The 13178-nt window shown below is 34.7% G+C and overlaps 1 protein-coding gene across 12 annotated transcripts in view; it reads left to right on the forward strand.

The window, feature by feature from the left end:
* CFAP69 (cilia and flagella associated protein 69) overlaps nt 1–12913 on the forward strand; it is a 57875-nt gene extending 44962 nt beyond the window's left edge. For 3 of the 12 annotated variants that reach the window (XM_065939860.1, XM_065939861.1, XM_065939862.1), the window contains 8 exons: nt 753–834; nt 4944–5136; nt 6209–6346; nt 6914–6990; nt 8467–8664; nt 10310–10396; nt 11685–11789; nt 12284–12901. In XM_065939860.1, coding sequence (XP_065795932.1) covers nt 753–834; nt 4944–5136; nt 6209–6346; nt 6914–6990; nt 8467–8664; nt 10310–10396; nt 11685–11789; nt 12284–12454 — 1051 coding nt within the window. In that variant the 3' untranslated portion in view covers nt 12455–12901. The other 9 variants (XM_065939852.1, XM_065939856.1, XM_065939855.1 and 6 more) reach the window with 8 other exon arrangements.
* The last annotated feature ends 265 nt before the right edge of the window (nt 12914–13178 follow it).

Raw genomic sequence — 13178 nt, forward strand, 5'->3', positions numbered from 1 at the left:
ACCACCACACACAACTACCATTGCAAACAGCCAGCAGAAACAGGTCTCTCTTTTTTTTTTTGCAAGAGGGAGCCATGTTAAATAATTATCATATTATTGCTGAATCATAGATAAATAAATAAATACCATGTTAAATAGAAAAGAGATTTAGATTGACCCCAGCAGGCTTGCCATTCCTGGGAAGACTAGAGGGCGATTGGGCTCAATTTACCACTACCACCAGCAGTGGCTTGTTCAGCCCATGTCTATTGCACCCCAGGAAGACAGTGAAAGGAGCGCTGGCAGCAACTTCAGTCCCTCACTCCATGTGAGCTGCACAGGTTTAGAGCTGTGCTGCAGGCACTTCAGCAAATAATCTCATGCCAAGATAAGATGTAATTAAAAACAATAAATAAAGCAAGTATTTCAGGTATGACAGCACTGTAAAAGACAGTAAATGAATAAAGCTTGAAGAAATAGTTAATAGAGCAACCAGAGGAGACCTTTAGGAATAATTAATATTGGGAAAACAAAGGAGAATATTGCATCACAGAAAACAGGCAGTAATGAAAAACAATTGAGATTAGTTTTTAAATAGTTGAAATTAAACTACACTGGCAAAGTCTCTTCAAATTTCAGTTTTTCAGCAAAGAAACTGATTTGAGAGAATGAAGAAAAATATTCTTTTAAAAGATATCTTTGATAGAAATAAACTCGCAAATTGAATCTAACAATAAAGCCTTGTTAAGTTATTACCTTCCTTTTTATTTAAGGTGCTGCATTTTGGGATGTTACCCCTCAGAGGATTACTTTCTTGAAAAAGAAGGCATATTTCTCCTTTTGGATTTATTAGCAGTAAGTATAATAACTGTTTAACAAAAATTAAATATGTCTTTATTAGCTCTTTCCAAACTGAGTATCACAAAACACTACCCTGTGATTAAATGTGCCCCCAAATAGTGTTTAAATGTTTGTTTTAAACAAAAATCAAAAAAAAAAAAATAAACAAAAATCCCTCCTGGAGTTCCATAATGTGCATTGGCATAATAAAGAGTCTGAAAATTCCTTCAGTGAAGAAATTGGTTTACTTAGATGAATTTTCCCAAACACATGACAGCAGGGAATTTGTTTTATGTGGATTTTTCCCCACAAAATTAAAGAAACAGCTAGACTACTTCAAAATCAATAATCATTTACTAATAACCTCTAGCTTTACAAACAAGGAAAGATCAACATTAAAAAAAAAACTGTATGATTTGTAGGTAATGTGAAGACTCTAGTGTGTCATAGAACGATCAGAAAGGCAGATGAGAAGAATGGCAAAGACTCATTTATCCTTACAGTAATCCCCTCCTAGCCTCAATTCTAAGTGGGTCCATAGTTAAGATGATAAAAAAGAAAAGGTATACTTTTGTTTCAGTAAAACTCAGAGATATTCTCATGCAGAATTCTAGGTATGTCACTGCCTGTGATTGCCACCATTCTTGATATTATTAACAGAATAACGAACCTACTTTAACTTAGCAAAGATACTAAAGTTATTTGTGTCCTTTCAGCTCTCTGAAAGAAAATTAGTTGACACTAGAAATGAGAGCAAAATTAGATGACACACAGCACACTCATCTCTCTGAAAAAAAAAATTAGCTGACACTAGAGATCATAGCAAGCTCATTAGATATAAAACACTACAAACAAAAAATAAGTAAATAATAATTACAAAAATAAAAATAACCCACCTTGAATGAGTCATAAGCAGAAACCCTTTGAAAGTTCAGAAAATTGAGCATAATGGAGGATGTATGCACAGCTCTACTTAGGCAATCCTAAATGACATATATCTCACCATGTTTCTCTGACTAGAGTATATCTAGAAGCACATGGCCAGTGTCAGGGAATTCTCAAAGCTACAGAATTAATTTGGCATATCTTCCTGGAATGTGGCTTCTACTTAATATTTGGAAGTGAGGAATGATATTATGCACATATATATATTAAGTAATTAAATTTTATTTTAACATTATATAGAAGACTTAAAAGACATTTCTTACTTGTATTCATTCTCCTTCACCATTAGGGTTTCTGGATGGAAAGACATGAAGACTGGTAGGAGAAGCCATATAGTACAGTGATTGTGAGCACAGACTGGAATCAGTCTAATTGAGGCCTCCGGGAATTGTTAGCTGTGTAACTTTGACAAATTATTTAACTTCTCTGTCACCAATTTTTCATCTATAAAATAGAGATAATAGTATTATTTACCTCATGCACTGTTGCTAGGATTGTATGAGTAATTATGCACATGTGTGTATACATATACATGCAGTGGTTTGAATAGTTCCCAACATATTTTTGCTGTGTTTTCTTGAATGTAATTATTAGATTGTCCTTAATGTGTATTAAACCAACCAAGCTAATTATAAATTACAAATATACTTGAATGAAGTTTCTATATAAACTTCAACCATTGACATTTGCCTCCCTCCTAAAAGTGAAGTATGTGGTGGTAGTTTTAGTTGTTAAGACATATCTGACTCTTGTAACTTCATGGACTATAGCCCACCAGGCTCTTCTGTCCATGAGATTTCCCAGGCAAGATTACTGGTGTGGGTTACTATTTTCTTCTCCAGAGAATCTTCCCAATCCAGGGATCGAACCCATGTCTCCTACATTGCAAGTAGATTCTTTACTGCTGAGCCATCAGGGATTCCCAAAGTGAAGTAGAGGAATAATTGATTGAGGATTGTGCTTAATACAATCTGTTAAAATATTTATTCAGTGTGTAATAATAACTGCTCATAAAGGTTAAATATTACTGAGAATTTACCATGTGACAGTGTGTGTGTTTGTTGCTCACTCAGTCATGTCTGACTCTTTGCAACCCTATGAACTGTAGTCCTCCAGGCTTCTCAGTCCATGAAATTCTTCAGGCAAGAATACTGGAATGGGTTGCCATGCCCTTCTCCAGGGGATCTTTCCAACCCAAAGACTGAACCCAGGTCTCCTGCATTGCAGGCAGATTCTTTACTGTCTGAGCAGCCTCATATAACTCATGCGTGCGTGTGTGCTAAGTTTCTTCAATTGTGTCTGACTCTTTGCGACCCTATGGGCTGTAGCCCTCCCGTCTACTCTTGTCCATGGGATTCTCCAGGCAAGAATACTGGAGTGGGTTACCATGCCCTCCTCCAGAGGATCTTCCCAACCCAGTGATTGAACCCGTGTCTCCTGTAGCTCCTGCACTGCAGGAGGACTCTTCACTGCTGAACCACCAGGGAAACCCCATTTAAGTTATAATAACTCTCTAAAGCAGGTAATATTATCCATAATTTAATCAAACAGGAAACTGATAATGTTTATAATTCAGACAACATGTTACATGTTTCTTTTGCCATAGTCTATTATCAGTACACTGTAAGAGTTTCTCAACCAAAAATGAAGCCATGACTGTGTGGACACCTTTGCTCTATTTGAACTTCTCGCAAGCTGGAATCAAGATTGCTGGGAGAAATATCAATAATCTCAGATATGCAGATGACACCACCCTTATGGCAAAAAGTGAAGAAGAACGAAAAAGCCTCTTGATGAAAGTGAAAGAGGAGAGTGAAAAAATTGGCTTAGCTCAACATTCAGAAAACTAAGATCGTGGCATCTGGTCTCATCACTTCATGGGAAATAGATGGGGAAACAGTGGAAACAGTGTCAGACTTTATTTTGGGGGGCTCCAAAATCACTGCAGATGGTGATTGCAGCCATGAAATTAAAAGACGCTTACTCCTTGGAAGGAAAGTTATGACCAACCTAGATAGCATATTAAAAAGCAAAGACATTACTCTGCCAACAAAAGTCCGTCTAGTCAAGGCTATGGTTTTTCCAGTGGTCATGTATGGATGTGAGAGTTGCACTGTGAAGAAAGGTGAGCACCGAAGAATTGATGCTTTTGAATTGTGATGTTGGAGAAGACTCTTGAGAGTCCCTTGGACTGCAAGGAGATCCAACCAGTCCATCCTAAAGCAGATCAGTCCTGGGTGTTCATTGGAAGAACTAATGCTGAAGTTGAAACTCCAATACTTTGGCCACCTCATGCAAAAAGTCGACTCACTGGGAAAGACCCTGATGCTGGGAGGGATTAGGGGCAGGAGGAGAAGGGGACGACAGAGGATGAGATGGTTGGATGGCATCACCGACTCGATGGACATGTGTTTGAGTAAACTCCGGGAGTTTGTGATGGACAGGGAGGCCTGGCGTGCTGTGATTCATGGGGTTGCAAAGAGTCGGACATGACTGAGCGACTGAACTGAACTGAACTAATACCTAAATTTTAGTTTGCTGAAAACTATTTGTAGAAAAACAGGAAATATGCTTAATAAGATAATTTTTCTTAAGTGCTGATATACTCTTTAATGGTTTCTGAGTTTCAAACTACAAAATTATACTTCATTTTGATTTATTTTCACATGTGACTGCCACTTGGAGTTACCATCAGTTAGTCTCTTAATAACAATGAGGTTACAGCGAGGATGTCTTAAACTTTAATAAACCAGGTAAATTGTAAAGATCCTATAATTGCAGTCTGTGTATAGCACAAATGACCTTGCTCCACTTAATTTCAATATTTCTTTTTCCTATTCAACTAAATCAATGACATTTTGGTTCATGATGTGTTTATGACTTCATCAGAATTATATCCAATCTTTTTATTTCTATTTTTTAAAAGTCCCTATTGTTTGAAAATGAACTCATTACAGTGGTATCTATTTTAACAGGAGATGGTCACAGATCATACTTAAGAGTCTTAATTTTATAAGGCAATCATTTAGGAAAAAACCTACTGATTAACACAAATATTTCTCTCTTTTTTAAAAATATTTCTCTTTTTAAAGACAATAATTCTTAAAATTTTTATTTTTTATTTAAAAATATTTATTTATTTATTGCAACATTTTTCTTTTTCTGTTTCCTTGCAAAAGTTGAACCAAAAAAAATTCTGCAATCTAATACTTGGAATAATGGTTGAATTTTGTGATAATCCCAAAACTGCGGCTCATGTCAATGCTTGGCGAGGGAAGAAGGACCAGACAGCTGCTAGTCTTTTAATTAAATTGTGGAGAAAGGAAGAAAAAGAACTAGGAGTAAAACGTGATAAATATGGGAAGATTGTTGGTAAGTGTATTTGTATTTGTTTGTAGAAATAATTAGATCCGTATTTTTAAGAAGAGACATTAGGAAAGTATGGGGACGTCTACCTCTTTGTTTGAAGTTCTTTTCACAGGGGTCTGCAGAAGTTGCTATCATAAATTATGAATGATTGAAAGAAAACTGAGTAAATTAGTAGCAGGTTCATGTTTTTATAGAATATTTTCAGGAAATGGTATTTGATTGTATTCTTTAACTTGAAAAAAGAAACTTAACAGGACTTCCTAAAGAACTTTCTTTGAGTTATCTGCTTTTGTATATTCAGTATATTCAGTAATATTTCATTTACCAATAAAATTTGAGATATAAGTAGAGTGCTTAAGAACAATTTTTATAGTATTTTGTACATTTCTGTTGATTCTTATTTATAGTTTACTTTTTATGTAAAGGAGGAAACTTTTCTAAATAAAAATAAACTGATGGTCATAAATTTAAATGACTAGACTCTAAATTAATGAAGTTTATAGTACCAGAATTTATGTTTCATTTATCTATTCTATAGTGCTATATTACATTTTCTAAACCTCTTATGATTCTTATTATAATTTCATATGTTAGTATTGTTTATTTTTAAGTGAAAATACTTCCCCTTTAACTCCTGGTAATTTCTCTCTTCAATCCATTTTTATTGTATTCTAACTTCTAACCCATAACATTATAAAATAGTTTTTATATTTATACGATAACATATAGAAACCAAAAGCAAACAGGAGATTAAATCATTGTTAAACTGACATGTTCAGTTTCTGAATCTCAAAATTAGAAAAGTTTTTTATGTGAAAGTTTCACTTCTAAAAAGGTAATTTTGTGAAATTTTTATACTTTACATAAATAGTAAAAAAATTAAAATTTTCCAACAGAATGGGGAAAAATTGCTGATTAGTTATGCTTTTAAAAGAGAAATCATGTATCAGGCAGTACTGTATTCTGTTACAATATTTTTGTATATTTTATGATGTCTAAACTAAAATCTTAAAATTGTTAATTTACTATAATTTTTATCTGTCCTCTCTATATTTTTATGATATCCAATGATTAGATACAAAGAAACCTCTATTTACTAGTTTCCAAGAAGAGCAAAAAATCATACCACTGCCTGCTAACTGCCCAACTGTTGCAGTTATGGATGTTGCTGAGAATATCAGAGCAAAAATTTATGCTGTGTTGGGTAAACTAGGTAAGAAGTCAAATTCTAAAGTGTCTCTATTTCTTTGCTGAGTGTTGTGAATTGATTTCACTTTGGAGTCCATTTTTCAAACATGATGAAAAAAAGTCCCTTTATATAGACAAATGCATATTCTATTGTTATCACAATGCACCAGCTGCCCCCTTGAGCTCTGGATTTGGGGGAAGGCATCAGTATTTTTTAAGCTCCCCAGGCAATTCCAGAGTACAGTCAGGATCAAAGACAGTTAGTTTAGATGAATAGACTTAAATACTAGAATTCTGAATCACCTGAGGACTTAACTTCGCTTCTTATTAAGAAAAAAGTCCTCACTCTTCAGACTATAAAAGTACAGTATCATGGTCTGACCACAGCACAGAAAGTGTTCCTCTTTTAATGACTACATGAGGATGACCTGGCAGAGGTTTGTTACAGAAGGAAGTCAGAAGTTCACAGAAGTAACATTTTCATGAATCAGGATGAAATCAAAAGGAATCATTTGCATTTTTATGATAGATATATGCCTTTTAGAATTACTTGCTCTGTTAAAGTAATTCTCTCTTTATAAACTTTGTTTAGATTTTGAAAATTTACCTGGCTTATCTGCTGAAGATTTTGTCACTCTATGTATCATACATAGATATCTTGATTTTAAAGTGAGTATCTTCTTAGCCTTGTTATTAAAATCTAGTATGCAAGTCATCAGTTGGAAAAGATCTATTCATATTTGTGAGCAATAATTCACATACTATGTAGCTTTTATTTTTCATTTTACATCTGATACTATTCAAGGAGCATACAGTTAATTGATTGGGTATTTCCATGGGATAAGATTTCATCCAACTTTTAGTTTATAAAGGAAGATAGACATTACTGACATAGAAGCCTAACAGAATCTTTAAAATATAATTTCTTCTCTTTAAGAGGGTATTTAGAGCTAGAATTGGGACTTCCCTGGTGGTCCAGTGGTTAAGAATCTACCGGTCAATGCAAGGGACACGGGTTCGATCCCTGGTCCGGGAAGATCCCACATGCCACAGGGCAGCTAAGCCCGGTGCTGCAACTACTGAGCCTGTGCGCTAGAGTGAGCCTGTGCTTTGCAACAGGACAAGCCACTGCAATGATAAGCCTGTGCACGGCAATGAAGAGTAGCCCTAGCTCTTAGCAACTAGAGCCCACATGCAGCAACGAAGACTCAGTGCAGTCAAAAGTTTAAAAAATTATTTTTTAAAAAAGAGCTAGAATTGAATGAATTATTACTTATTAAAATAAATTATTAATACTTACTAAAGTGTTGTTTTGTCATTACATTATTCAATGGTCAAATATCAATTAATAGTCCTGGGTTGCTTACTTTGCTGGTTATATACTTTTTGGTAAATAAATGCCTTTGAACTTTTAGGAAAGTCTTTTCAAGTAAACATTCTCTTCTAATATTAGTACTATGTATTGAATGCTGTAAATGAAGAAATCTCTATTTAAAAAGGGAAAACAAGGCTTAATTTTACCCATATCCTGGATGCATATCTTTTTCCTCTAAATTTAAACATACTCAAATGCAGTAATTTCCATATATCCCAGTATATGAGGTGGAGCTACAGCATGATGAAATCAACATATTAAGAGTTTTAGGTCAAGTATTACCTTAGCTAGAAGATGAGGGACAAGGCCCTATTTCTCAGGTGACTAGGTACCAAGATTCCAGAAATCTCCATCTTCACTGTTCTACAAATTCATCTTGACTCAGCCTTCAAATAGGGCTTTAGGAAAGAAAACATCAGTACTTCAGGAGGATGAGAGTAAAGCAACAATTTGTGCAGCTGTGAAAACAGTGACTATAAAGGAGAGAGCAGTGATGATGGCAATGAACTACACTTAAATAGTAGAGCCTTCTCTGTGAATACTTATCATTGAAAAACATTAGGTAAGTGATTCCTGAATACTCAAATGTAACTGTTGCCCCAGATCATTCCCAATGCCACTTACTCCCAAAGAGTAAGCTAGGAAAAGCTGGTTTAGTAAGTGTTAACTTTGGAATGATCTCTCAAATACATTTTAGGTTACCTAAATGTGTATCATTTATTTTTGGTTAATTTAACTTTTTAAAACTTTTTAAAACTTTGCTATAACAGATTGGAGAAATATGGAATGAAATATATGAAGAAATAAAATTAGAAAAGCTAAGACCAGTTACCACAGACAAAAAAATTTTGGAATCTATTACAGCAGCATCAGAAAATATTGGAAAGATGGTTGTTTCTCTGCAAAGTGAGATGATTGAAAGCCAAGCACGCCAAGATGTGCAAAATGAACAAAAAGTATATGCAAAAGTAAGCCAAAATAATTTCACTGTATAAACTAATTGGAATTATCCCTAAGGTGTATTTGCCTTACTTGTGAATGCTTCAGCACTTAAGAGTCATTTTGTGATTTTCTTTTATAGTTACTTTCTGTGTCTTTGTACAGACTGAAAGAAAACATGGAGTGAATAGCTTGAAATTCAACTACTGTACTCAATGCTGGTCTATGACATAATTTTATTTCTAAAGGCTTACATTTCCATTTTTGAAATGTCAGAGTTTCAAAAACTGTGGTCTATTTAAGTTCACACATTTAGAAAATTCCGACAAACGGTGTATCTCTGTGACTGTAGGTTTAATCTCAACGAGAAAGTCGGCCTTTGTCCCTCGCTCTGTGACAGGCCCTCATTAGTATGCCAACCATAGGCACATCTCCTCACCTCAGTGCCAGATCACATGCTATGAGCCCTCTGTAAATGCACTCTCTGACTTTAGCTAGTCAGAAAAAGCCTGTTGGGAAAATATAAGCCATTTTTCCCCAAAGCTTTACACAGGTGAGAAACAACACATCTGAAGTTTTTGAGCAAATAGATTAAGTGACCAAGTGAACTTGTCCACCAATGCTGAGATGATATAGACTCTCCATTGCTGCTTGGTGATCCTTTATGACTAAAGTAAAATATTTAGACCTCTTAAAGGTGATTTCCAAAAGTGTTTTTCTATTGCCTGATCTACTATTAAATGTTTATATTTTCAGTCTAGTGGAACTTAGCATCCATCTACAAATTCTGCTCCATCTTAAGATACCTCCCTTCTTAAAACTTTTATTTGTTGGAGAGTTTTTATTGCAAGGATGCTGCCATTTAAGCCATTCCTTTGATCTTTAGTGGGGTACCCCTGTTGGAAGTTCTGCTTCTCATTAGTTCTATTGAGTGGCAGTATTCTGCTGTGTGGACTAGCTATTGCTGATTTGCTGATTATCGTTGATTTGTTATCATGGCTCTGACCCCACTTATTTTTTAGCAGTTGTTTAATTAAATACTCTTAGGTTCATAACTTAGGCTTAATTATATACTATATACCAACCAAGGGCATGTGTTTTCTGATTATATATTTAGTGGAGAGTCTGTTGAGAACCATAGTCTTTGTAGTTTGTCAGTAGTATTTCCCTAGACTGTAACTCCACAACAAACTCAGCACTCACAAAATTGCTTATCTTGCTGAAGTCATAAATTAGAAGATGCTTCACCAATATAATCTTGCCTAAACTATTATCAGTGGCAGCAGAAATCTCTTTATTTTCTCCTGTGAATTTGCTGTTGGGTCATTTATGTAACTTGCTCTGGATTATACTCTGTTTTTGCAAGTAATACTTATTTAAAACAGTCTTGCTGAGAACAATTATTGTTATTCTCATATTTTATATTTTTATAACAACAGTTTTTCATTACATTTCATCGGAAGCAGTTCAAACCTTGGCTATATAGTGAGGAAAGGATTTTTTTTTTTCATTTTAAGACTTTCGTTATTTAAGTTGTTAAACTCTAATCTTTTTGCTAGTTGGCCTTAAAATTTATGTTGGCAAAAACTAGCTCTTTCTTCAAAATAGAGGTGTTCAAGCCCTTTGGTATCGTTTCATAGAAACTGGAACTCTTAATTATCTTTCTCATTTCAGATACAAGCCACACACAAGCAAAGAGAATTGGCTAATAAATCATGGGAAAATTTCTTGGCCAGAACATCAAATGCTAAAACTTTAAAGGTAGGATTTTTTAAATATTATGATATCCACAACAAACAGAATTTTTCAGGGAAATATTCATTCACCTTTTTCTGTTGATCTTTCTGTGGGATACATACACTGTTGATCCTCATTTGCAGCTTAGGATGATAACTGAAACTAAGCGTTTTTCACAGTTTCAGAAGATACCACTGAGTTTCATTTGACTTAGCAGGGTGAAACAAGGATGGTGTTCCTGGTTTGCATAAAAGAGATGAGAGTTAGTCAGGAATAAGCAGAAGTGTGCTCCTGCTTTCCATTCTGAGCCTTCTTATTCACTGATCCTTTCTGTAAGAAGCAGAGAGAAGGACACAAAAAACAACTGTCCATATTGCCCTCTCGATCAAGGATGTTTTCCCTGTGGCCACCACAAGAAGCATTAAAGCTTAAATAGGAATTTGATATAAACACCCCTTTGGGAAAATGTGATAACCTGCTTCAGCAATAAGCTTGAAAGTAATCTAAAAAGTTTATAATGTTAATTGTTCACTTGAGATATGTAAGAACACCATAGAGTTCCAAAATCTCATTACTTTTTTCCAACTTTTCCATTTGTGCTTGGGATACACTTTTACATAATGTTATAATTTTTCCTCTAAATATGAAATCATTAAATGATATATTAGCCCACGAAAATAGTGGAACCATATTAAGATGGCAAAACCAAAATTAAGAACAAGCTTATTCAAGATACCATGTCTACCCCTTCTCATGAAAAGTTCTTCCCAATGATATTTACAAAATAGCCCCATAACTACCTGTACTCTTAAGGAAGAGTTTATGAAAACCCTTCCACACAGATCAGTTGTTACCTAGGATTTCACCTGTTCTAGTGCCTCAACTATTGAATTTGAAGGTAGCTACAGCAAATTATATAGTTTGCATTATTCTGAACTCTTGAAACATTTAAGTGTACTGGATTAGTATTTGTACAAAATAATTTGAAAACATGCTTCATCTATTGTAAATTTAGTAGTTTATTCAACCATGTGCAAAAAATTGAGCCTGATTTCTTTAGGAACTACTTTATCCCTTGGTCATATAGTGCCAGTACCTCTGGAAATCTCAGCAATATTTTTAGTTGTTTCCTGCAATGTGCAAAGGATATAACTTTCTAATAACTATTTTCTTAGCCCAAGTGAATAAATGCTGGATCTAGTGCTAATAAATTATAAACCAGACACAAATATATTTTGTATACTTCTTTGTAAGTACCATAGTTAATGCTTTAATAAAAATTTTATTTTCTTTCTAATTTAAAAATCTTCAGAAAGCAAAAAGACTTCAAGAGAAAGCTATAGAATCCTCTAGATATGGTGAAAGACCACCAAATGCAATATTTCACAGGACAGATATTAAAGGCCTTAACGCAACAGTAAGAATTTTTTTCTCCATAACTTTTCTTAATAGATATTGAATTTAGTTCTGAAATAATGTTATTTCCATGAGGTTCTGTCTCATACTTTTTCTTTTTGTTGTTAAAATGTCAAGTAGTTAAGGCATGTTTATCCCTGCCCTTACCTAGTGCTGGTTTAGACCAGACCTAGCCCTCCAGGATTCCCAAGAAACTGCTGTAAACACTGGTCAAAGTAGGGCTCTACATCTCATTGACAGGAAGCATGCAGTGCCTCCTTTGCTTGGCAAGTAGATCCATGCCATATGCCAGTGTTCTTGGTGTCCTCTTCTGGAAATAATTTGGCCCTGATTGCAAAGGCCCCAAAGCCCTGATTTTTCCATTATTACACACTGCCTCCTAGTTACTATGTGCATTTTGTGTCTTTTCCAAAGTTAGCTAAAGGATGAATAGATTTCCCTCTTAGTGAAAATTTTTATAAATGGACTCTTAAATGTTTAATTTTGCTTTTATAGGTGCCCTTTGGTGGGGTAGTAACAGTGGAAAGCACTCCTGCCCGATTAGTGGGAGGACCTCTGGCTGATACAGATATTGCTCTTAAGAAACTGCCTATTCGAGGAGGAGCCTTACAGAGGGTGAAAGGAGTAAAAACTGTGGATGAGCCAAAGAAGAGTGAGCCCACATAAAATACTCTAAAAGATTTTTGAAATAAATTCCACTTACAATTTTTAGCTAAATATCCTTATATATAAATGTAAAGCAACCATTTTAAATATTTTAGTAAAATATTATTAAAAATAAAAGTAAGGGCATATAATGTATTTTTATTGAAAATATCAACATATACTTTGAGAAAATTTGTCATCAATTTCTTTCTAAAGATTACAGTCCTCTTAACTGAAAATTGTAAAACATATTGTATCAGTTAAGATGTGACCAGCTCCAACTGGTTTGAGCCAAAAAGCAAAACCAAAAAAAACACAACAAAAATCAAATATAAAACTAATTAAAACTACAGGTATTGTTGGATCCCAGGAACTGAAACTCTGTGAGTAGGCTCTTCTCTTTTCCTAGAAGCTCCTGAATTATATTCTCCCAGGTTGATATCCAGTAGGAAAGAGTGCATACCTACCTCTGAACACTCTCTGCAATTGTCTGCATCTTGGGACATCTGACTGGCCACACGCCCACTCCTGAACCATTATGACCTTAGCCAGATCTGAGAACTGCTTACACCCAGAGCCTGAAGGAGGCCAGTCCCATCTAAAGCATATGGGTAGAGTGGGGAATCAGGATAAGTACGTAAGTTGTTATAAATATATATAAGTATGGGCAGCAAAAATTTTGCAGCAAATATGTTGGTCAAAGTAAAAGTTCTTCTCCTATAAAAACCAAATGTTAGTTATAAGC

Source organism: Muntiacus reevesi, chromosome 6 (assembly GCF_963930625.1).
Source record: "Muntiacus reevesi chromosome 6, mMunRee1.1, whole genome shotgun sequence".
In the NCBI taxonomy this organism is placed as follows: Eukaryota; Metazoa; Chordata; class Mammalia; order Artiodactyla; family Cervidae; genus Muntiacus; species Muntiacus reevesi.